Source organism: Brassica napus, chromosome A1 (genome assembly GCF_020379485.1).
Source record: "Brassica napus cultivar Da-Ae chromosome A1, Da-Ae, whole genome shotgun sequence".
NCBI lineage: Eukaryota > Viridiplantae > Streptophyta > Magnoliopsida > Brassicales > Brassicaceae > Brassica > Brassica napus.
This window is the reverse complement of record NC_063434.1, coordinates 9,740,318-9,765,753: the sequence shown is the minus strand read 5'-3', so window position 1 is coordinate 9,765,753 and position 25,436 is coordinate 9,740,318. Positions and strand designations below refer to the sequence as shown.

Sequence of the window (25,436 nt, the reverse complement as noted above, 5' to 3'; positions counted from 1 at the left end):
ACAACTACCAAAGACTTATCTATAATACATTGTCCTTATCTCAACAACCTCAATCTCTAACGAGATATGACATAACCGATACGGTCCGACCAACCCAAACCACTCTTAACACTCCCCCTCAAGTTGGCGCGTGTAAGTTTCGAACGCCCAACTTGTTTAGTAGATAGTGAAACGATGAGCTCCCCAACGCCTTTGTCATTATGTCGGCTAGTTGCTCTGTTGTCCGTACATGACGAAACGCGATCAGCCGATCCTGAACTGCATCACGCACACTATGACAGTCTGACTCGATGTGTTTCGTTCTTTCGTGAAACACAGGGTTCGTAGCTATGTAAATGGCCGATTTACTATCGCAGAACATCTGCATAGGCTCACTGTGTTTCACTCCAAAATCTCCCAGCAGACGCTTCAACCATTTCAGCTCTCGCAGTGTCGCCGCCATCGCCCTATACTCTGCTTCTGCGGAAGAATGAGACACGGTGTCCTGCTTCTTGGTATTCCAAGAAATGGGTGAGTCTCCCAACAGCACCACGAACGCAGACAGCGATCTTCTCGACAATGGACATGAAGCCCAATCCGAATCGCAGAAGGCTCTTATTCGAAGGTCGCTGACTGCTTTCAACATAATCCCTTGTCCTGGACACCCCTTCAGGTACTTGAGCACACGCACCACCGCATCCCAATGAGCCTCCCTTGGCTTATGCATTACTTGTGACAAGATATGGATCGCATAACTCAGTTCTGGTCTAGTAATCGCAAGATACACCAGCCGACCAACAACTCTTCTAAACCTCACTGGATCTCGGTAGAATGGTCCCTTGTCCGCCAACAGTCTGTGATTCTGCTCCATAGGCGTCGCCACTGGCCTACAACCCAACAAGCCCGCTTCTGCCACTATGTCTAGAGCATACTTCCTCTGTGAGAGAAACATTCCCATCGGTCCTCTTGCTATCTCGATACCAAGAAAATACTTTGCTTTGCCCAAGTCCTTCATCTTGAACCACTCGTTCAAGTAAGCTTTGAATTTCGTCATCATGTTCAAGTCATCACCAGCGATTATCAGATCATCTACGTAGATGAGAACTCGCAGACTTTGTCCGCCTTTGATGTACGTGAACAGGGAGTAGTCGGAGTACGATTGTTTGAAACCGAACTTCTTAAGCGCAGTTGTGAGCTTAGCGAACCAACAGCGCGGAGCCTGCTTCAAACCATACAAGGATTTTCTCAGTTTACACACCTTCGTGGGACTGTCGCCATAGAAGCCTGGAGGCATCTTCATATACACTTCTTCCTCCAAGTCTCCATGCAGAAATGCATTGTGCACGTCCATCTGATGCACCTCCCAGTTCTTCGCAACTGCTACTTCCAACAACGTGCGAACTGTCGTTATCTTCGCCTTAGGCGCAAATGTTTCCCCATAGTCTCGTCCTTCCACTTGTCTGTTGCCGCACACAACAAGTCGCGCCTTGGGTCTCTCCACTGTCCCGTCCGCGTTGTACTTGTACTTGAAAACCCACTGACATATCAATGCTTTCTTTCCTTTAGGCAACTCTGTAACATCCCAAGTTCTCTGTTCTTCTAATGCAACTACCTCCGTCGACATAGCTCCGTTCCATATAGGATCGAGCATTGCTTCTCTCCAGTTTCGCGGCTCCACACCTGCGGAGATTGCTGCGAGAAAAGCTTGGTGTCTCTCTGAGAACACCGCATCAGTGACATAAGCTGTAATGGGATATGAGGAAGCGGTTTTACCTGGACTCGTTTCCGAGTGCCGAGACGGAGCGGGATGAACTGGGGGTGTGTTGTGTTTATCAGGACTACATTGCGAGTTGTATGTTACGTAATCTCGTAGCTTGACTGACGGCACTGGAACACGATGACCTCTACCAAGGTCCTCTTGTGCTTCTGCCACCACAGGTGGCTCTGTTTCTGTAACCGTAGGCTCCGAAGTGGGTTCTGTTTCCGGCACTCCGAGCTCTGTTGCTGGCCCAGTGGACTCCACTGTCTCTGTTACATCTCCCGTATCTTCCTGAGACCCTTCTTCCGTCGTTTCTGAGTTGCTCCCCCTGGACTCGGGAACTGGATCGCTAGAGTCATGAACCTCAACTATCTTAGGCAGAGATGAGAGCTCCGCAGGAGAGCCGGTTTGATCGTCATGAAACGGGAACGACGACTCACTGAACTCCACATCTCGAGACACAAAGAATTCTTCATTTTCCAGATCATATAACCTCCATCCTTTCTTGCCGAAAGGATACCCGACGAAAATGCATTTTCTGCTCCTTGCTTTGAACTTGTCTTTGTCGCGAGATGATTTGTGTGCGTAACAAAGACAGCCGAACGTTTTGATTCTGTCGTATGATGGAGACTTTCCATACAGACACTCATACGGAGATTTCCCATTCAAGAGACTGGAGGGAGTTTGATTGATAAGATGAGCTGCAGTTAGCACACTTTCGCCCCAGAATTTGATAGGGAGATTTGCCTGAAACATGATTGATCTTGATACGTTGAGGATATGCCGGTGCTTTCTTTCCACTCTACCATTTTGTTGTGGAGTTGCCACGCAGGAAGTGTGATGCACAATGCCGCTTTCTGCGAAGTACTTCGACAGACACAAGAACTCTGTCCCATTGTCACTGCGAACTGTTTTGACTTGTCGTCCGAACTGTCGCTGAGCAAAAGAACAAAAATTGGGTAGCACCGTCTTTACCTCGGATTTCTCTAACAGTAGATGTATCCAGACGGCTCGTGAACAATCATCGACTATCGTTAGAAAGTAGATAGCCCCGCATGATGCTGGTTCTCTGTACGGTCCCCATAAGTCAACATGTATTAATTCAAAAGGAACTGAAGCTTTATTATAACTTTCTGAAAAAACACCACGAGTTTGCTTTGATTTAAAACAAATATCACATCCTCCAAACTTGTCGGAGTGATTCGAAACACCAGAAACAAAAGGTAAATGACTCAAAACACCAAAAGACGGATGCCCCAGCCTGCGATGCCACAAAGCCTTGTCCTCTGCTCCCTTAACTCGGAGACCTCGCCTGACTGTAACATCCCGATAAACATACACACCGTCCCGTTCTTCACCTGCTCCAATCAGGGTCCTCGTAAAACGGTCCTGCAAAACACACAGTGTATCAGAAAACATAGCAAGACAACCTGTCTGTTTTAGCAACTTTGCCACAGACAGTAATGTGCAGTTCAAGTCAGGAACTAATAAGACATGAGGCAGTGTTATCTTCTCCGAAAGTCGCAGTACACCACTTCGTGTGGCTTGCACTTGACTTCCATCAGCGAACCGCACTGGGCATCCCACCACATCATGCATGTCCCTGAGTAGTCTAGCATCGCCAGTCATGTGGTGTGATGCTCCAGTGTCCAGTATAACCTCTCCGGTTTGTTTCTTACCGTTGAGCTTCTCTGGAATTGGAGTTGGCTTTTGTTGTTCCAGTAGTGCCGTGAGCGATGCCCACTGATCTGCTGTCAGAGCTGGAACGTTTGTCCCTCCTGAGACTTGTGCCTGCATCGCGTTTGCGCGCGCTTGCCCACGTCCACGACCTCTGCTGCCTCCTCTTCCACGTCCAGTCCGATCTCCTCCTTGGTTCCTTTCGGTCCACCAATCAGGAAAACCAATGATTTGCCAACATTCTTTCTTTTTGTGTCCTGTTCTTCCACAGTGAGAACAGATCACTCCTCCACGGCTCCTTGTAACAGCAGCTGCTGACCCGGCTATGGTGGCGCCATCTCCCTGCGTCACTTCAGATCTGGTCAAGAAACCAACAGCGTCCTGTTTAGTCTCCACGCGAGACGTAAGAAGTCTTCGTTCTTCTCGTACAACTCTTTGGTAGACTGAGTTCAGGTCTGGTAATGGGTCCATCCCAATGATATTGGTGCAGACATTACCGAACCTCGCATCATCGAGTCCCATGAGAAACACATGGACTTTCTCCTCTTCATAGTCCTTGTTAATCTTCTCAGACGCTCCACAAGTGCACGTCGGAAGAGGTTTGTAGCTCAACAGCTCCTCCCATTTTGACGAAAGCCGGCCAAAGTAATCCAAAACAGCCGACCCGTCTTGCTTGCAAGCCGCCAACTCTGCTTTAAGTTGATGAACACGCACAGCGTTTCCAATCGAGAACCTTCTCTTCAGGTCGCTCCACATCTTGAACGCATCCGGTGTGAACGTCACAGTCGAACGCACAGTGGCTGAGATTGAGGTTCTTATCCACCCCACAATCATGGAGTTGACAGTCTTCCACAACTCTGCCTCTGCTGGTTTCTCATTCTCATCAGGCATCAACAAGGTGCCGTTGATGAAACCTATCTTGCGCTTCGCACGAAGCGCGTTCTCCATCTCCGATGCCCACTCGGCATAGTTCTCTCCAGTCAACGTGACCGCAGTGATTGATGCTCCTGGATTGTCGGAGTGCGACAGAAAGTAAGGAGATCCCATACTGATTTCGTTGTTGCTGCTACCTGCAGTCGTGATCTCTCCCTTCGTCATCTCTCACAATCTCTCTTTTTATGATTTTATTTGATCTTTCACACAAGCTCTGATACCATGTAAACTCAGAGAGAATGTGTTACGGAAACTGTTGTTGATTGTATTCACATACGTCAAGTACTTATACATCTCTACAATATCTTCTTGGGAAGATCTGGCTACATCTACAACTACCAAAGACTTATCTATAATACATTGTCCTTATCTCAACAACCTCAATCTCTAACGAGATATGACATAACCGATACGGTCCGACCAACCCAAACCACTCTTAACATCTCTTCTCTTCAAGCTTTGTAATGTTTGACCAAAACTCAGTCACTTTCTTTGTAACTCATCGTAGGGAGAAAATGTTTCTTTTTTTTAAATGAGTGTGGGTGGAGACAAGAAGTGTACACTAGACTTGTTTTTTGTTGTTGTTTTCTGGAAATTTAATCATCATTGAGTTGTCTTAACATTCCTTTTATTTACTGTCTTTCGTTGGTGGACCATCATAATTGTCAACGGGTTGAAGTGTGGTAGCTGATATAATATCGAGATGAACCTCCAACTCGCTGGTGTGAGAGAACATATGGAACCTTATATGGAATGCAGCTTTATTCAAGTGTAGTTTAAGTGTCTTGTTAATCTTTTGGAAGAGTTGTTAAAGTTATTAACAGACTGTGAATGTAATGCTTCTATATACGTGTTTAAGAGATCTATAGTTAATATTGATATGTACCTCCAACTCGCTAGTGAGAGAACTTGTGGAACCTTATATCCAATGCATTCTCCTTGAGTCGGGTGGGCTGAACACATGAAATCATACAATCATCATTCTTCAAGTGTAGTTTAAGTCTTACTGTCTTAATCTTTGGAAGAGTTGATAAAGTTACTAATATCCTGTGATACTAATGCATTTATATAGGTGTTTGTGTTAGAGTCAGTTTATATTAAGTGTTGGGTTTCTAATTTCTAGAGAATATATTGAACATTACATGGTGCTACCTTGGAAGATGCTTACTATCATGGGCAGAATAACGCACCGGAAGTTCATTGTTGCAGCGTTATACCAAAAGACATGCATGGAGCACATGACTCCTTTGATTTAGCTGTGGCAAACATTGCTTATCATGTCTATTCTCTAGGGGAAGGGTAAAAATAAGTTGCTTGCTGATTCACTTCATTGACTTCATCTCTATTTGATTATTATCTCCATTCTCTAGGGGAAGGGTAAAAGTATACGGGACATCTGGTTTGTTAAGAAACTTGAGAAACAAGCAAGATGTTGCTATGTTTCTTGAGATGACAAGATTTTAGATTTCCACATAATTTACATCACATATATACACTATTGTGCCATATTTTATTTTTTGAACTAGTGCCAAATACAGCGAGAACCATGAACCAATATAATGTTGTTGTGTTATGAGTTGAGCATCATTGTGTTTTACTGATTCATTGAGAGACTTATGTTGTGCTCTCATCTCTATTGGTCTCTTCTTCTTGCAGGTGCTATGCGCAGGTGTTGATGAAGATCAGAGTCCCACGGGCATGTACCACCAAGGTTTGAGCAAGTTACGGGTCAGGATTGGGCAGCACTTCTAGGGACTGCGTCCCGCGCGGATCTATTTCACCAAGACCTGCATTGAAATTGAACGTGTACCACAGCGAGGCGGGACTAGGCGGGGCAGTACAATCCAATTACCACAAGAATAATACTTATAAACGTTAATAAATAGAATTTTGGATCCTCATATTTTTTTTTTATTATCAGACTAGTCTCTAAACGTTATTACCGTAAAACCTCATCAGTCGTCATGATTATTTCTTCTTTTAGAAAAAAAAAAGTATTTGTATAACAGTCAGCATATACACTTCACGGTTGTTAGTTTGGTTTCATAAAAGAAAATATTTTTTTTATGTTTTACAAAAGTGAATAGCATCAGGCAGCGTGCACTAGTGACCAATGGTCAGTAACATTAATGTTTTCCAAAACTGACTGCAATTTTTATATTGTTGATTAAATGATTTTCCTGGTTTCAATGTTTTGCTATAGAAACATCAAACATTCAAAACTTTAGTGCTTAGGCAAATTAATATTTGCTCATAAAAAAAAAGCACATTATTATCATTGTTTTTATAAAAACATAAGTTCGGCACGCCATAACCATATCTGATCATTTAACAATAGACCAGTCTTTGGAAGGGAAGACTCGAATTCTTTTTCAACCTCCATTTTTTTTTGCCTGAAAATAAAAAAAGGGAGCCGTATATTACACAGTATTTTGGAGTCATATAGTTTTTGTGGTAAAATAAGAAAAACTTGCCTTCTTCGTATTAGAAGTAGAATTATTTGGAGGGGAAGAAACAACTTTTTGAAACTTCGACATTTCTGCCTGTACCACAAACAATAATACGTAAATCAAAATGAGGCAGAGTGTTTCACAACATTAGTAGTTTCTATTATTTATGTGTTTTATGTAAATAAAAATAAAACATTTTGTTTCATTAAAAAAAGAAAAAAACTTGCCTTAGATTGCGTCTTCAAGGTAGTACAACGCTTATAAATACGATTAAAGCAGGATTGTTTTGACCTCAATTGATCAAGATAAGGCTGTAAATTTCACAACATACGGAACTAACCAATCAGCAGATAATAATTTATCCAAAAAAAAAATTTAACTAAGAAAAAACTTGCCTCTGAGAGCTTAGCCGCCTCTAATTCTTTAAGAGCCAGCTTAAACCTGGTATCCCTGCCACCATTATCCACTTCAACCTAAGAAAAGGGAAACGAGAGACAATTAAAAAATGTAAAGCAATGATACAATATTGCAAAGAGGATGCTTACCTTGCGTGCATGCTTGGCGCTCTGGAGGTGACTGGTGAAATCTTCAAAGCTGGGGCAGAAAAAATAGCATAATCCGCAAGAAAACGGAATTACACTGCCTTTGTCGAGTCTTCTTTTCTCCTCGTTGGAGGACCCTGCAACAAACTAGTTCAGAAACAACAACAACAACAACAACTTAATTCGAGAGAGAGAGAGAGAAGGAAAGTCTATAGCACCTTTCAGTAAGCTAGCCCTATCCCAGAGCCACTCTCCACCAAAGCGGACAAAGGATGAAGGATGTGGTTGTTTAGGTTCACTATGCGGTGGATATGCCAGAAGAAGATTGTATCCACAGTCAGGCCTCACGTAAATCTCTCTAGTGACTGATTCCAGTAGAAGGGGAACGCCGGATATGATCATTATTGTCACCGGAGGAGGCTGACAAAGTCTGCTACGCGAAATGAAATATTCGCGCATATCCCCATGAATGTCTTGTCCTGTACGTAGAAAGGCCAGTTGAATCTAAGCTGATATTAAATTAAATTAATTACTGATATTAAATTAAATTAATTATATTTAAAAGAAAGAAGATAAAAACCTGAGTGTTTAATAGCGAAACCGTTGGAAGAGAGCACTTTCAGGAATTCATAAGGGATCCCGTCCAGGTTGCCAACGGCAATGATGGTGAGCGGACCATTGTAGCCTAGATTCTTCAACTCCGTGTCTATTCTCGGACCGAGTCGACTTGGGTCATAACCATTGGGGAGAGGACAGCTGTCCATGTCCCACCACACCAAAGTTTCAGATGTCGCATACACAGGCGTCGCCTTGTTGACGTTCTTCATCATCTTTTTTTCTTTCTCTTTAACCTAATACAATCCAGACAGACAGCACGCGAATTAGGTTCTGGTCTAAGAATAACAAACATATCAAAAACATTAGACTCACAAAAGAGATTGAGAATCACCGACCTCGGATCTAACCATTTAGGGTTTCTTTTATGACTTCGCTTTGTGGGCCTACTTAATAGGCTTCATAGCTTTCGGGTTTCTTAGCACACTAACCGCTCAATTAATTTTGACCGTTATTTTCTTTCACCACTTCTTCCCAGTTGCTGTCAGAATTTGAAAAAGAAACAGCAATGAAAGCTTTGTTTCGATACTCAAAAGTCTTTCTTAAATGATCCAACACGAACTCGTCTTTCTCAAATCCAGAACCCGTGTTTAACCAATCGAAGATCCAAGCAGAAGCTACATCAATCACCGAGATTTTAGGATCAGGTGCTGTTAAATCAGACGAAACCAATCAGCTGAGACTTCTTGTGTCGGGAGAAGCCCATGGTGATGGAGCACTGGTGTCTTGCAAGATGCTGACCAAGGTGTTGTTGTTGTTTCTGAAGAGTTCGAAACAACTTTTTCATCCTGTAAAACGTAGCCAATGCCTCTTTCACAAAACCCTCTTCTCCTAGGCATTTCATCAAACACGTTATAGACGATGTGGTCACAACGCTTCCTCCGTTCTCACGTCGCGAGACTTGCCGGAGAAAGTCCCAGAGACCTTTGAAGTCGTTTCCTTTGGCGAACAAGCATGACATTTCTCTGCAAGTGATCTCGTTATGTTCGAAACCGAACTGTGTCTCGATCCAAAAGAAGAACTCCGTTGCTTTGTGCAAACCGAGAGATACTTTCTTCGGATCTATATACGCGCCGGGACCTAGAACTAGGACTTCAAGACGGCGTCGTGCTGATTCTTCACGGAGGTTTCTCTGTTTTAACGGCGACCGGTGACGGAAACCCTTTTGCCGGCCGATGGAACGAGGGGACATGAAGAAGAATCTGGGGATGGAGCGGAGGATATTGGAGACGAGCTGATGAGTCCATGGACTTGCGACTGTTGAAGAGGCGAGGACGGCGTCGAATGGACGGTTCTGGATCATGGCGGCGGCGAGCTGATCAATGATTCGGTTGCTTGACCGTTGTGACGGTTTCATTGTGTTAACTTCGAATTTTGTCACCAGTGCGAATAAATACAAAGCCAGGTTGAACAAAAAAAAAACAAAATACAAAGCCTAAACGTTTTATAAATTACAGATTCGGCCCTTTACTTATGATTAGAATTACAGCATCTCCCTTTTCAAAAGATAACTATTTCACTTTCACTCCTTAAATTCTTTCCTCCCTCACTCACAACTTTAGAGTTATTGGATTTGTCGTTTGGATACCACAATCCAACATATAAATAGCGTATTCTGTTGATAAGATTTATGACCTTACATTTTAAGATATTACATTATAGTCCAAATTTGATTAGTATTCTGTTGGTTCGGAATCGGATGGCTAAAGAACCAATCTCGACCCATTTAAAAATAGCCCAAACCCGGCCCATTCAGATTCAGCGGCTAGTCGTGGCGAGAATCGGAACGAAGAGAACGACGACGATTTCGGCGAGTCCCATCTCAGAGAAACTGATCTCCGGCTAGAAACGGTCCTCGGCGACATCGTCTCCATATCGGAGCAGAAACCACGCTCCAACCTCGACCCGGTTTTTCTCAGACCACCACCGCTCTTGTTATTACTTTATTAGTTGTATAAACATTCTCTCCTATATACCACGAGGTCTATATAAACTACAAAAAATTCAATAATGAATTGAACACATAGAAATAGAGATGGCAGTATGGGCTCTGTTCCGCGGGTCTGGCCCAATAAGGCTTGGGGCGGGGCAGGTTTGGACAGCCAATATTCAGATCCATTTTTTGCACTTTTGCTCCTTCGCCTAGTATTCTTTGGAAGGGAACACTCGAATTCTTTTTCAATCTCCAAATATTTTGTCTGAAATGTTCAGTAAAAAATAAAGATTTAGTACACACAACAATCCAGGCACATCTCTTATGTTTGCTATCAACCCTGACTTAAGCGAGATAAGCCGGGTTAAGTCCCGCACTTAGACAAATAAAAAATTAGAATCCAAGTAAATAACATATAGACATTGTGCAATTCTGCCAACTAAATAAAACGCAACTACCCCTCTTGTTCATAAGCCAAGTATAACTCATGTCTTCTTAGTTTTATGTTTTAATATCTTGTATGAACAACATGTGAATTTACCGGATAAAATATGTAAAGTATGTAAGACTAATGACAGAGAGATAATGACAACTTCAATTGGGAGCAAAAATCAAGTATGTGAGATTAAATATTACAACTACTATGTGTGTAAACTAAACTAAACTAAAAAGGAAATGTAGTTTACTTAATATTTTAATACTTATACAAATATTTTGAATTAGTTTTAAATCATTTAATTTTTATTCAAAATAAAGGGTAATTTTGGTATTATTGAAAGAGAAAACAACTAAATATGTTATCTTATTAATATAAACTAGAGCCTTTCTCCGCGCTACGCGCGGAAAAGTGGGTTGATGGTGTACTCTTCGATGATAAGTTTCAATGTTTCTGTTTGTAATAGGAGTGTGTTGATGGTGTACTCCCCGATTTTAAGTTTCAATGTTTTTGTATGTAATAGGGGTACTGATTTATTCAAAATGAAGAGAAGCTTGAGTGCCAAACTTTATTCAGAGAAACCATTGTTTAGAAATAGTTGGAAGGAATGTAACCAGAGAACTGGTTGCCTGATGAATAAATAGATTTCAGACCGGTTGACCGGTTAATCTCAGGTATGTCACTGGATAAGGAGTTTGTTTATTATGCTAATGGTGCGTAAAGCCGAAAAGTCCATTAAGGGTTCCTGAGTATGAGTTATATGAGGCACTAACGCAGTATCGTTTGTTATGTTTGACTGGATCGTGTATCTTTATTATTCCTGAACTATTATTACTTAACCAAAAACATATAAGATTTGAATGCTCGTACCCCGTTTGCGTAAAGCCAAAACAGTAATATTTTAGATCACAATATTTTTAAAAAAAATAAAATTAATATATGTGAATGCATACGTAATATATATAATCCAATCCTTCAAACATCCAAACATCAATGATGTGGAAACATTCAAACATCACACATTCATTATAGTTCATTTGACAATGTATTTGTATTAATAATTAATTTTTTATTAAGTATTATTCTCAGCTTTTTTTTTGTGAATATATATTTTCTAGATCAGTTGTCAAAAAATCAATTAAACATTTTTTAACTTTATATAAAACATAGTTAAAAAAACTTTATATAAAACATAGTTTAAAGTTCAAAAATATAACAAAGCTTTTATATTCAAATATAACATAGCTTGCATATTAGTCGTCAAAAAAAAAAACAAAGCTTTCATATTAAAAAAAAAAGCTTTTATATAAAAACGGCTGCTCTAATAGCTACTACAAAATACTTAAAAATAATGTGCATGTATCTACTGCGAAATAAACACATTGACTGCATCACTTTCATTTTTTTCTTAATCATTTTAAAGTTTGATTGGTAAAACACAGCCATTCTCTGTGCCTACTAACAATCTTAGTTTCCTCATTTTCATAGAAATGATTAAGTGGAGGCTCAGTTATAACATGTTCTGTTTAAGGGAGTATCGAAAGAAAAAAATCAAGCAAGCAAACTAAAAGTTAAAGGCTCAATCAAAGATGGAAAAAGCATCAGATATAACAAAAGTAAAATAACCAAACATCAAACTTGAAGAAAAAACATTAAAAATGAGTGTAACCATCGTTATTTTAAGAAAGATAAGTTCAATGTTGCAAAACCAAGGTCTGAAAATGAAAAGAAATGAAGCATAGAGTTTTAGTAACCATAAAACCACCACTAATCACACCTTAGCCACATTTGGCTCTCTTGGGCTCTTCTCCCTCAATGTTTTCAGCAGCCCTTTTCACCCTCTCACCATCAGATTCTTCTAAATTGACTCCAATATCTGGGTCTTCTGGAGTGAGCACCTTTGTCACAGTCAAAGTTTGGGTCTTGCCAGTCAAATTGTGGGTTGATACCTTCACAATGAACTTGCGAGTCCGGCCTATGGTATCAATCAGAGCTTGAGGGACCGGAACCAAGTTATCAGATCCTTCATCCTCGTTGGCCTAACATACATTTAAACAATTGTCACTATACATTTTTAAATATCTTGGGAGTATACAGTTAAATAACAAAGCCAGATAGGTTTGTAACTACCTCGAAATAACTCTCAACCAACTCAGAAGCCTTCTTCCCAGACAGCTCATGACCAGAGTCACCAAGGAGCATAAAAACCGCCTGGTCATTATTGTCGTACACAGATATCTTGGCTAGGTACCTGTATTATGAGAAGATTAATAGTGAATGCATCGAACGCATGAGTATAGGTAAAATGTCTGAAATTGATCGACCAACCGTTGCAAGTTTGCAGAAATACCTAACACTGTACCCGAAAAATGATGTGATGCATCTTTCATAAGATGTGGAGAGACAACAAAAACCTAACACCCTACCAAGAGAAAGAGTATCGACAACTTTGTTGATGCAAATAGACTATTATCACAATATATCAGAATATTCAACGATTTTACAAAACTATTGGTAAGTCTTTTAAATATAAACTGAATATTTTACATATATTTTTAACTCTGATGTTTTATTTTCATTATTTCAAATCTACGTACATTATATTTTCAAGTACTTTTTTTTGTAGAGAAATACAAATAAAACTTTAGTGGATTAAATATAATATTTCTATGTGTTCCTATATATCTCTACTTTTTATGAAAAATGCTTCCAAATATGTATATCCTCTTTTTAAAAGATCACAATAGTTGTTTTAATGCTTCCAAATTCTTTGTTTGGACGCAGAAATTTCTAATTTTAGATGCATGTGTTATCCAGCTCCAGAAAATATGAGTGAAACAATTTTAATCGAATAAAATCTGTTTCATAAAAAAAGCATTGAAATTTAGGAGAAGAGATAATTTATAGATGCAAACAAAAATTGATTCGTGCACCTTCTCCCTGTTCTTTTCGTTGAATGCTTCAAGAGCTTCTTTGTACTCTCGTTCCTACACACCAGATTAGCATCTTAATAATGATCCTCAACCAGACATATAAAGGATTTGGTTATGTGCAATGGCCATACCTTTTTCCTGACTCGGGTTGTGTATTTCAACTTCTTGATATCTTTTAAGGTTGGGAATCTATCTCCAATAACAGAATCAACCTATACACAGAACCAAACTATCATTTTTAACATGTGAATGTTCTTGTATGCAAGAATTAGATGTATCCATTACCTCTTCTTGAAGTTTGGCCACTACTTTGGGATTCTGCAATTACCAACAAAAGTTATACCATTTTTTTATTTGGGAGCAAATTTAACTGTTTGTTGTTATATGTCGACTCTCTTTACCGTTGTAAGAAGATAAAAAGTCCATGTTAAAACCGCAGCTGATGTTTCATGTCCAGCTATAAGCATTGTCATCAAGTCATCACGTAGCTGCTTGCTAGATACCTGAAAACAAAGTCCAAGAATCAATTGAAGCTGATAAAAACTGTTGGAAGAAGACACAAATAGATTGTTACATCGTCTCCTGAAGCCAAGAGAAAGTGAAGGATGCTTGGATCTCTTTCGTTCATATACTCCTCGTGAAACTGAAGCTCCTCTTCCTCTATCATTCTATGTAAAGACAACAGGATGAGGATCCAAGAGGGAATGAACAAAATTCTTGGACGTATACCTTGCAGGTTGCGATCAAATCATTGAGGGTGTCATTGATCAACTTGAGAGAAGTAGCAACTTTCCTCTGACGTGGGGAAATATCTTTCCAGATTGGCATGTCCCAAACAGGAATAGGTGAAACACTTCTATCTTCAGCTTCTCTTAGAACAGTGTAAACTGCCTAAACAAAAGAGTAACACAAAAAAGCTTTCATTTTCGTTAATCCAAAGGTAACAAAACTGAGAGCGGAGGAGGGTTCGAACCTCGATCACACCGGTATCATTGGTTAAGGAGTCAAAGTCGTAATTAAAAACCGCCTTGCCAATAATATCAAGCGTCAAGCGAGAGAAGAGTGATTCCATCTCTACTTCTTCCCCTGTAGATGCAGCTGTATCAAGCTTCTGGCAAAGCCTATCTGAAGCTTCTCCAAATAAACTGATCATAGCTGCTACACACTAAAACAAACATAGAAAACGTAAAACACAAATGGCTACTACATTCTCAAACATCCTTTTTTGGTCATAAATTGGGTTACCTTCATATGCAAGGCAGGGACGATGGCACGCCTTCTCCTACGCCAGATCTCCCCATCAGCAGGTATGAGTCCTTTCCCCATCACAAAATCTAGAATTTCAGCTAAAATCCCCTAAGATTCACAAGTAGACGAAATCTATAAGGGAAAAAGACCATTGGTTGCTAAATTGTTAGTGTGTATTGTTTCTTACCTTGGAGTAAGCTTTGGCGTTGTCTTTTAATATATGCTTAGCAATATATAGAAGGATCCGTCACGATCAAGAACGACTACGGACAAAACCAAGAACATATAAATGATTGGAATCAGAACTATCCTCAATCAATATAAAGCGCAAAACACACACCTTTGCACCAAAGGTCAACCTGAAGATACCACCGTAAGTAAGGAAAAGCTCATAGAGAGGGATGAAGAAAGCTTCGTTACGGACAGCCTGAATAGACCCTTTAGCCTCTGGAACCTTGAGGTAATCTTCGTTAGCTCCGGTCCAATCAAACATCAAATCCAGAACATTGCTGGGAACTCCAAGCTTAGATAAATCATTCTTTAACTCTTTGTTGACAGAATCAATCTTCTTCCTGGCCAAAGCAACTTCTTTCCTCATGGGTTCAGCTAAACCTTCAAGTTCCTAAATATACAATTCAAACCATTGAGCTTCTTAATCATGGTAGTTTTCATAAAAAAGATAGAACTTTGATCCACAAATCTCATTTTTGCCAAATGGGTTTTACAATTAGTGATACAAAAGTGGAAACACTCACAAAAGTCCCAATCTTTACTTATAATTTAAAAAAAAAACAAAAAAAGAAGCTATTTTTTGTTCAATGTAAATGTCATATCTTGAAAATTTCAATACTTGGGGTCCTACAAATCTCCCCCTAAACATGAATCAAAACCACATAGCTTCACTGCAATAACCCCCCATATGTCCAATTTTTATATCTTAATTTGATTTTTTCTATGTAAGAAACAAAATTAAAGCACAATTCTCAAAAAAAAAAGATGAGGAAGAGAAAGATGTTATACCTCACGGATCAAAGCGAGACGCTTAGTCTCCTCTTCGACACGACCAAGCTGAGCTTGAACCCTTTCCCTAATCTCCATCTTATTCTTCTCGATCTCCTCTTCTTTCGCCCTGATAGCAGACAAAGCCGTCCTCGACATCTCCTCGTCTTCAATCGACATTTGGCTGCTGAAACTCATGCTTCCCGACAGCTGAGCTCCTAGCTGTCGGCTGTGCTTCGCCGGAGGAGCCACCGTCGGCTGTGACGTCTCTATTGCCTGCATCTCCTTCATCTTCACTCGAAACCCCTTTAGCTCTCTCTCTCTCTCTCTCTCTCTCTCTCTCTCTCTCTCTCTCTCTCTCTCTCTCTCTCTCTCTCTCTCTCTCTCTCTCTCTCTCTCTCTCTCTCTGGTTATTTCTAAGTGTTTCTGTGGCAGAGAAAAATAAGATATTGAGAGCTTTTCTTTTTAGAACCCAGAAACAGTGTTGTGATATGAACGAAATTGGGATAATATTGATACTAAAACCTTAAATTAGATCGAATCGCATATCCAATTTAGTTATGAAAACAATTAAGAAGTAAGAGAGAGGGAAAAAAGAGGAAGTACCTTCAATTTTCCAGGGAAGAAGAAGAATCCAATATATTTTAAGGAAGCCGTCTGACATGGAAGCAATCAAACAAAGCAGGAGGTTAAAATACTATGATTGATTTTCGCAGTTAAGGAGAGAGGTGGAGACGATAACGAAGAAAATCAAACGTTTATGTTATTAGAGGTTCAATTTATGGCTTAGATACACTGGGGAAGAAACGTAGAAAACTGGGGAAGGTGAGAGAGGAAAAGACGATGTTTATGAGTTTTGCTCAGTTTATTTTGGATTGGGCCTTTGCGCTAAATTTTACATCTTACGGATCAAAGAAACAAAACAGCCCATTCCTGGCGTGACGTGGAGAAAAAAAGACACCCTATTGGTGTGGAAGCACGAGGGGAGCTCTTATTCCCCTTTTAGTATTGTATTGATTTTGAAGAGTCATCTTAGTTAATAATGATATTTTGTGATTATCTTAAGCAATTTTCTCTTTTTTATTTCCAAACTACAAAACTTTGCTTAACTCTGAAAAGTTAGGCTTTAAACCCGAACCTCACATTTGTTTCTTCAAACCTGATGCCGCCATTTGTCATTTGTTGTATCTTGATCTTATTCGGCTAATTAAAAGGTAAATTTCGTTACTCCCAACTATCAATTATATTTTATGTTGCTCAGAATTTATTTATTTTCCTTGTTAAAAGAGTTTAATTTTTCTTACGATTAGATTTTTGATTTGGTGGGCTGTAATGGGTTGGGTCTGAAGAACGTTATTTTAAAGTTAATTGCAGGCTTAATAATTTGGAATATAAACACTAATCCAGTGGTTTAAGATACAATTCAAGCAAATGTACGGAAACAGTTCAAGTAAACGCATATGGTGATTTAAGACTCACAATTCAAATAAACCCATGTTTGACAAAGTATTTCCCTTGAAAGATATCATTGTATTCATCTCTCAATATATACACAGATTGGGTTTCAACAAATGAGGGATCTCCATGTATTCACTATATCATAACAAACGACTATTTAGCATATTCTATGGAATCAATTAACGCATATGGTGGTTTAAGACACAATTCAAGTAAACGCATTTGGTGGCTTAAGACACCTATGGTGGTTTAAGAAAAAATTCAAGCAAACGCATATGGTGGTTTAAGGGTAACTCAAGTAAACGCATTTGGAAACAATTCAAGCAAACGAATATGGAAACAGTTTAAGACACAATGAGATGGAAACTATTAGAAGTTGTTTACCTTGCTTAGTGCATATTTCCAAGAGTTCAATCAGCTCATCAATCCTCGCCTTGATGGCTTCATCTGCTGCTTGCCTCTCCTCATCTCCACTCTGATATGCTCAACACCATTGCCACTTTTATTGAACTCATCAATCACCTCCTCTGGAACAGTTTTAGGAGAAGTGCTTCTCATGGCTGAATGCTTCTATCACCACTTGGCCCTTGTAACCATGCTCCTTGAGGAAGGCTTTGATCTGATTACCCGAATCTTGAATACTTGATCGGAATCCTGTTGTTTTCGAGATCTCACAGCACCGTTTTTAGGGCGTTTTCGGTCACCGATGTTGCTTTATTTGCAACGCAAACCTTCACATCCCTTATCTTGATGTACTTCCTCCTCTTCTTATTCCTATTCCTCGCCAATTTTGACAGGATATCAGAAGAAGTCCTAACAGTAAACATCTTTCCAGCCGCAAAGAAAGGAGAAGATTGTTTGGGGTTTTTCATTTAGCTTATATTTATGGGCTCTTTTAATTGAAAGAGAAAAAAACTACATAGGTTCTCTCAGTAATATAAATTTTGAGGAATCATCTTAGTTAATAATGATATTTCGTGGTTATCTTAAGTAATTTTCTATTTTTTATTCGCAAACTACAAAACTTTGCTTAACCTTGAAAAGTTAGGCTTTAAACCCCAACCTTACATTTCATTTTTCAAACATGATGCCACCATTTGTTATTTGTTTGTATCCTGGTCTTATTCGGCTAGTTAAGAGGTAAATATCATTACTTCCAATTACCGATTATATTTTATGTTGCTCAGAATTTGCTTTTTTTTTCCTTGTTAACATGGTTTACTTTTTCTTACGACTAGATTCTTGATCTGGTGGACTGTAATGGGTTGGGTCTGAAGAACGTTATTTTTAAGTTAATTGCAGACTTGATAATTTGGAACATAAACACGGATCTTGATTAGTTTAGTAAACACCATTAAAAAGTCAAACCACATCCTAAGAAGATTAGAATAATATAGAGGTAGAGAAGAAAGATATCTTGGCCAGCCAAATAGACCAAATATCTTTAGATTGTGCAAAATCCAATGTTTGCCACTCTTGAAGCTCTGCAATCACATTCAACAAAGCCATCACCGAATGAGTTTGCTTTTTGGAAGCTGTAAAAAAAAGATATAATCACTAAAAGATTGGAAAGATAGATTAATGTTAACTAAAATGTGTAAAATTCTTACGGCTGCAAATTCCTTGAATATGCATCTGCAAGACGCTGATACCGATTGGAAGTATCCTTCATTAATGTTGTTCTTATCATAAATCATAAACGTATGGTGACCTTTAAGGTTGAGCTTCGTGAAGTATGTCTCAAATCCGCATCCGATGAAATGATGAAAAAGTTTATAGTTGTCATGACATGGAAAACAGTTTAAGCAAATACATATGTTAACATTCTATTCAATTACCAAAATAATAGCAAAGCCATCACTAACTGAGTTTTGGAATCTGTAAAAAAAAAAGTAAAAAAATAGGCAATTATTAAAAGGTTAGAAAGATTAATGTTATTATAATAAATCAACTAAAATGTAAAATCTGTGCACAAAAAAACTAAAAGGTAAAATCACTTACTTCTGCGAACTCTTTAAAAATGCTCCTTGAGGAAGGCTTTGAACTGCTTACCCACGGATGATCACGGTTGTTTTCCAGATCCCACAGCATTATGTTCAGAGCGTTCTCTGTCACAGAAGTGGCCTTATTTCTAGATCGAACCTTCACACCCCTAGTCTTGAGCTCCTGCCTCCTCTTCTTATTCTTTTTCACCGGAGCTCAGAAGAAACCAGCAGCACCGCAAAGAAAGGAAAAGTGGTTTAGGGTTTTTCATTTGTGGGCTCTTTAATGGACTTCAGTTTTCTTTTGTTCATGGCCCAAAAGCGTAACTATTTTACAAGTGTGATTAAAAAGCCAACCTAATCCAAACCCGTGTCCTAACACAGGTCTCAACGTGTCTAAAAGAGAGCTTACTGTTATTTGTTAAACACTCATATTAATGCAGTTGACTAAATATGTGCTCACTGTTAAATACCCACTTTAAAAAGTACTGTAATTTTGATTTTGAGAAAAGTAAAGAAAACAGTAGGGTATAAGCTTAGGCTTTGAATGCCTTGATGTCTTGTTTCTGATTTGATCCCTTGGGTTTTTTTTTAATCATCTTGGTGAGGTGAATATAGGAAAATGTGCAAGTTCTACACTTTGGTGTCTTTAAGACTTATAAAAGTTGGTCAAGTGTTGAATTTCAGTTGAAATTGGTTGCCTTTGGGTTTCAAGAATGTGGGCACTCTAAATGGTTGTCAAACACTCTATCTCTCTTAGGTTTCCAGTTAGGATAATCATATGATTAATCACATAGAAGATCGAGCTGGCAGTTACTAGTTGTATACCACCACCAGGACTATTCCATAAAGTATTTTTAATGTCAACATACTATAGAGTATAAACTAGGAAAAAGAATACACTCATAATTAACACACAGATAAACAACATGTCAAGGTGTTGAGGCGCGAGGGTGAATCTGCTCTCTAACCACCCGCGAACGCCATCCATGGGACGTGGTGTACGCGTGCTGTTATTTTAGCGCTTTTTTTTTTAATTTTTATTTTATTTTAATATGATAATAAATCGATAAACAGTGAAGGGAAGGAGCCAAAGAGTGGGAGGCGCTGTTTCTTCAACCTCTCTCTCTCCTTCTTTTCTGGGTTTTACAGTTAACTTTTTTTCTCGATAATCATCATCGCCCGAAAACTCAGATTGTTCCCGGAATCTTATATCCTCCCCCCAATATCTCCGATTGATCAAAAAAACTGCAAAGACGAGAGAAGAGCTGAAGATTGAAAGTCAAAAAGTCGGAGATTATGGAGCTCTAATCTCCATTTTTTTCTTATGAGGTTCGTTCATATTTGCGATTATACTCCTCTCTTCTTCACTCTCTCAATCGATTTTGAGTTTTCTTTTTCCCTCCCTCCCTCTCTGCCTTCGATTTTCTCTCTCGTTGTTCTTGATTGCGATGTTTAGTGTTGTTCTAGGGTTTAGGGAATTAGCAATTAATTGCCTCTTATCAATAACATTAATGCTAATTTTTTTTTATTAATAATTTTAATTTTTAGCTTCATGTTCAAGTCAAGTATCCTCCTTCTGCTTTTATATTTGTTTGCCGTTTCGGGGATAAAGGAGGAGACTTTTAATCCTATTCTCTCTAATCATGGCGTCAACATATTGATTACTCTTCCTGGACTGTCCTTTCGCTTTTTGATTCCTTTGGTAACTGTTTGTCGGTTTGTGGACTGTACATGAGGATTCATGTCTCTCTTTTTACTCTGGTGATGATACTGTTGTGTTCTTGCATTCGGTGGATGTAGGTTATGTTTTGATGATAGAGACGTTTTTTTGACTTACAATGAGTACACCAAGAAACGGCTTTTCCAAGCATCAGAGAGCTGAGAAAGTTTGTGGTCAAGGTGGGCCTAATTGGATCCTAATCGCAGGTGGAGCCTTGTTGAGCACTCTGTCCATTCGCTTTGGCTACAAGCTTAAGCAGTCGCCTCTTTTCAAACCTCCTCATCACTCTAATGCCTCTCCTGGATTTAAAGGTACTTGCTTTAACCTCTCTCCGTTGCTGCTTCTTCACATATGTTTTGTATCTTGATGGAAGTTTGTTGTGCAGCCAATGGAACATCTGAGAGGCAAAGATGTTGTTGTTGTTTGCACTCCTCCACCACGTCTTCCTGTGCAAAGAATAATGATTATTCCTGCTTCCGCTCCGTTCCAGGTCTGACTTTGTTACTTTCTCTTCTTTTTTTTTTTCTTTCTTTCAGATGAATTTTCTTATACATCTTTGTGTTAGCCACTAAAATGAAAATACTACATAGTTCTAGCGTCTATGATCTTTGCCTAATGATGTCTTTGAAGGCTGATTAGAGAACATATACTTTATGTTCATATATGAGGTTGGAAACTAGGTATTCCATTTTGAAGTTACAGAGTGCTTAAATTTAGCTATAAAATTTGTCATCGTTTAAGTACTGATTCAACCTATCATTAATGTGCATCAATGAGGCTGGCACTAGGGCTGTGTCTAGTTGCTGAATGCCAGCGGTTACAAAATCTCTGAATCCCTTTCCTCTATCCATGTAGTCGAGAGCAGTCGGAACTTAGCAGACTTTGCTTTTTCTTTTCACAGGAACTGAGAATGTGGAAGGAAAAGAGGAGACAAACGAGCAAATGGTATCTGTATCTGACAATTCACTGCCTCTTGTGACGGTTCCTGCTCCATCATACAGCAAAGAGAACGGAGTCATGTGGACTTCCTCTCCTGATCGCCTGGAACTTCCCCCGAGACCATACAATCACCATTCAACCTGCTCGGATTCACCTTGCGTATCTGAAACCAGCTCAGACATCTTCAGCAAACGAGAAGTAATACAGAAACTGAGGCAACAGCTGAAGAGGCGAGACGACATGATACTGGAAATGCAGGAACAGATTCTAGAGCTGCAAAACTCGTACAACGCGCAGATGTCACACTCAAGCCACCTCCAGGCTCAGCTAGACTCGATGAACAGAGATCTGTTCGAATCGGAAAGAGAAGTTGAGAGACTGAGAAAAGCTATAGCTGATCACAGCGTGAGCAATGGCAAGACATCTCCTGTTGCACCTTGGAACGGGTTTATGGAGAGCGAGAACAATTACGAGTCAGCGGAGAAGGGAACAAGGGAGGGAGAAAGAATAGAGAGGTTGAGAAAGGAAGTGAGTGAGCTTAAAGAAGTGATAGACGGGAAAGAGTATCTGCTTAGGAGCTATAAAGAGCAGAAGATTGAGCTTCAAGAGAAGGTGAAAGAGTTGCAGCAGAGATTGGACTCACAGCTCCCAAACATATTATTGTAGGTTTAAGAGTTAGAGCATTGTGCATATACTTGCTTCTCTTCTGCTGCTTCTTTTTGGTTTTAGTATTTCCAGTTTCATCGAAAAAAATGAATCAGTGTCCTAAGAGATCTTTTGGAGTAGCTCACTCTAAGAGAGATTTTTTTTTTTTTTCTGGCTTCAGCTTTGGTTTTGGAATGTCTTGATTTTGTTTTATTTGTGACCTTATCTCTGTTTTGATGTTTGATGTAAAGGAAAGTTAGTAGTTGAAGATTTTTACGGCGGGAATGAATAGTTCGCTGCTTCTTTTCCTTTTGTGTAATTCTCTATAAATAAATGGCAACTAACCGGATAAGATAAGGGGACAAACAAATGAGTGATACAAAAGATATTTGTTATGAGAAAGATAACTTTTTGGAAGGATTAGCAAATTGTTTAAGTGTCAAATGCAGAATGCTAAACATATGCATATAGCGGCATCAAGTTGGGTTTAAAGACTGAACTTATCAAATTTCAAGGTTAAGCAAAGATTGTAGTTTGGGGATAAAAAGAAGAAAAAGGAATGGTCAAAATGCTGATTCAGAATATTTAGTTTGAATAGTAAAAAATCAGACCATTATAAAAATAGAGTCCTTGTTCTAAACACGATTACTAATCCTTAAATATTAAAAAAAAGAAGAAATAATTTTATCCTCTCAAGCCGTGGTCTCCTCAGAGAGGTTGCAGAGACCATACTTTCTGGTGTTCCTTCCTCTCGGGTGCTGGATGGGGATGTGAGCTTCTTCTTCTTCGTCCCCTCTTCCAAAAAGACGAAAGAGAAAACCTTTTTTTTACTCTCTATATAGATATATATATATCCATGGCCCTTTCTCTCCTCTCTCCAATTCCTTCCTCTGCCTCTCTCTCCGCCTTCCCCGCTCCTAAAAATGCCTCCTTTCTCTCTTCTATTTACTCCTTATATCACCCCAAAGGAACCCTCGGAAGCAGCAGAACCGCGACCTCGTTTTTCGGCGGTTTCAGAGGCTCGGCGAGGATTGAGTCCACGGCGGCGGATAAGAAGAGGCAAATGGTTTCTAGAAACGGAGAATTCGATGAAGGAGAAATCGAGAGAATCGGAGGTCAAGACGAGGACGACGAGGAATTGATAGAAGGACATGATGATAATTCACCTTCTTCCCCTGATAGATGGGATGTCTTGGGTCTCGGCCAAGCCATGGTTAGTCTCTCTCTCTCTCTCTTTGCTGCCTACATATCATTGAACACACAATAAAAGTTTTAGCTTTATCTGTCTGTTGTGTTTTAGGTAGATTTCTCTGGAGTTGTGGACGATGACTTCCTAAAGAAACTAGGCTTAGAAAAGGGAACGAGGAAGCTTATAGATCACGAGGAGAGGGGTAGAGTCTTACAAGCAATGGATGGCTGCAGCTATAAGGCGGCTGCTGGAGGGTCATTGTCCAACACTCTGGTTGCTTTGGCAAGACTAGGTTGTCGTTCCATCAGTGACCGCCCTTTGAATGTCGCTATGGCAGGGAGTATTGCTGGCGACCCTCTCGGTAGCTTTTACAGGTACACAACTTTCTCTTCAACCAAGTATACACATCTCCTTCTTCTTCTCTTCATTGTTGGAAGTGAAGGTTATATTATGTTAGAATTAGACTATCAATCATTCAATGGATCTGATGATCAGTTTCACATTTTGGTAACCGGCATAAGTGGTTGGTTGATCTATGTCAATCACTAGAGTAGACTATAGTTTGTTCAGATTGTGTATTGATCTAAAGGGGTTAGTTCTTATGATTCTTCTTTTCTTTTACTTGTGTTTGGTTTAAATTACTAACAAGGGCAGTCCATCTTGTGTTCTATAGGACTAAACTACGACGAGCAAATGTAAATTTTCTATCTGCTCCAATCATGGATGGAACAACCGGAACAGTGATTGTTCTCACCACTCCTGACGCACAACGTACTATGCTTGCCTATCAGGTACCATTTCTCATATCAGCAAGTGTTGAGTATCCAAATGTTTGCTGCGTATTACTAAACAACATTAATTGTCAGGGAACATCTTCAGTCGTTAATTATGATTCTTGCTTAGCTAGTTTGATATCCAAAACAAATGTCTTTGTCGTGGAAGGCTATCTGTTTGAGCTTCCTGATACTATTAGAACCATCACAAAAGCCTGCGAAGAAGCCCACAGAAACGGAGCACTTGTTGCTGTGACTGCATCAGATGTGTCTTGCATAGAAAGGCATTACGATGATTTCTGGTGAGCTTTTTACTCCTTCTATCCATTCTTGTGTATATTTGCTCTTGTAGCTAGAATCTAAATTGGTGAACTTGTTGTTTGATTCAGGGACATTGTGGGCAACTATGCAGATATTATATTTGCCAACAGCGATGAAGCAAGAGCGTTCTGTCACTTCTCCGCAGACGAAAGCCCAATCTCAGCGACAAGGTACTTGAGCCACTTTGTCCCATTTGTTTCAGTGACCGACGGAATCAACGGGTCATACATTGGAGTTAAAGGAGAGGCCATATACATTCCTCCATCCCCGTGCGTGCCAGTAGACACGTGCGGCGCTGGAGATGCTTACGCTTCGGGGATCTTATACGGTATCTTGAGAGGTGTCACTGACTTGAAAGGAATGGGAGATTTGGCAGCTACGATTGCAGCCACTGTGGTGGGCCAACAAGGAACCAGGCTAAGGGTTCAAGACGCGGTTAGGCTGGCAAGGTCACATGAGTTCCTTATCAAAAGTTCTGGTGTTCGAACTGATGTTGGGTCTTGATCCACAATTATTCTTTTGTTTCTATGTAGCAGTGATGCATTTGCAAATGACTTGTAATCATCTTTTTTTTTCGTTTAGTGGAAACATTTGGAATATTTGTTGTATGTAACATTTTTTGTACATAAGCCTCTTTTCACAACATTTATATATACGCAAAGTGTTTCCAACAGAGTATGAAACTTATAGGATTTATCATCGAATTGTTCATAAGTTTTCAGCCTTAACTGTGTCATCGTCTTAAAACTGATTAGGACTTTGAGTATTCAAACCATATCCATCCTGAAATCAAATTGGTTTTAGTTTTGGTCTATACTTCTCCGGTTAACATTGAATTGGAGCCGTAACGAAGGTCTTGAAAACCGTGTTACATATTGCATCAAACATCACTGGAAAATGCT

The 25,436-nt window shown here is 39.5% G+C and overlaps 4 protein-coding genes and 1 pseudogene across 5 annotated transcripts; 2 read left to right on the top strand and 3 right to left on the bottom strand.

Moving 5' to 3' along the window:
• Positions 1–6,579: 6,579 nt before the first annotated feature.
• LOC106446067 lies at positions 6,580–8,528 on the bottom strand. Its single transcript, XM_013887742.3, has 8 exons — positions 8,294–8,528; positions 7,921–8,191; positions 7,559–7,819; positions 7,344–7,477; positions 7,194–7,271; positions 7,026–7,109; positions 6,823–6,891; positions 6,580–6,741 (listed from the first exon to the last, which is right to left on the bottom strand). The coding sequence occupies exons 1-8, from the start codon at positions 8,306–8,308 to the stop codon at positions 6,721–6,723; spliced, it is 933 nt and encodes a 310-aa protein (XP_013743196.1). The 5' UTR covers positions 8,309–8,528; the 3' UTR covers positions 6,580–6,720.
• On the bottom strand, positions 8,394–9,312 carry LOC125587910 (pentatricopeptide repeat-containing protein At1g77405-like). Its single transcript, XM_048759386.1, has 2 exons — positions 8,697–9,312; positions 8,394–8,605 (listed from the first exon to the last, which is right to left on the bottom strand). Exons 1-2 carry the CDS (start codon positions 9,310–9,312, stop codon positions 8,394–8,396), a joined length of 828 nt encoding a protein of 275 aa, XP_048615343.1.
• A 2,664-nt stretch (positions 9,313–11,976) lies between these two features.
• LOC106447327 lies at positions 11,977–15,867 on the bottom strand (annotated as a pseudogene).
• A 3,987-nt stretch (positions 15,868–19,854) lies between these two features.
• Positions 19,855–22,556, top strand: LOC106446026. Of its 2 annotated transcripts, XM_048742855.1 has the most exons (5): positions 19,866–20,276; positions 20,496–20,649; positions 20,748–20,978; positions 21,053–21,157; positions 21,569–22,556. In XM_048742855.1, exons 3-5 carry the CDS (start codon positions 20,786–20,788, stop codon positions 22,270–22,272), a joined length of 1,002 nt encoding a protein of 333 aa, XP_048598812.1. In that variant the 5' UTR covers positions 19,866–20,276; positions 20,496–20,649; positions 20,748–20,785; the 3' UTR covers positions 22,273–22,556. The 2 variants fall into 2 exon arrangements, with proteins under 2 accessions (XP_048598808.1, XP_048598812.1); XM_048742851.1 differs by lacking the exon at positions 20,496–20,649 and having other exon boundaries at positions 19,855–20,276.
• Positions 22,543–25,207, top strand: BNAA01G16600D (uncharacterized sugar kinase slr0537). The gene is made up of 5 exons (XM_013887688.2): positions 22,543–23,464; positions 23,552–23,814; positions 24,114–24,231; positions 24,307–24,515; positions 24,603–25,207. Exons 1-5 carry the CDS (start codon positions 23,108–23,110, stop codon positions 25,036–25,038), a joined length of 1,383 nt encoding a protein of 460 aa, XP_013743142.1. The 5' UTR covers positions 22,543–23,107; the 3' UTR covers positions 25,039–25,207.
• The last annotated feature ends 229 nt before the right edge of the window (positions 25,208–25,436 follow it).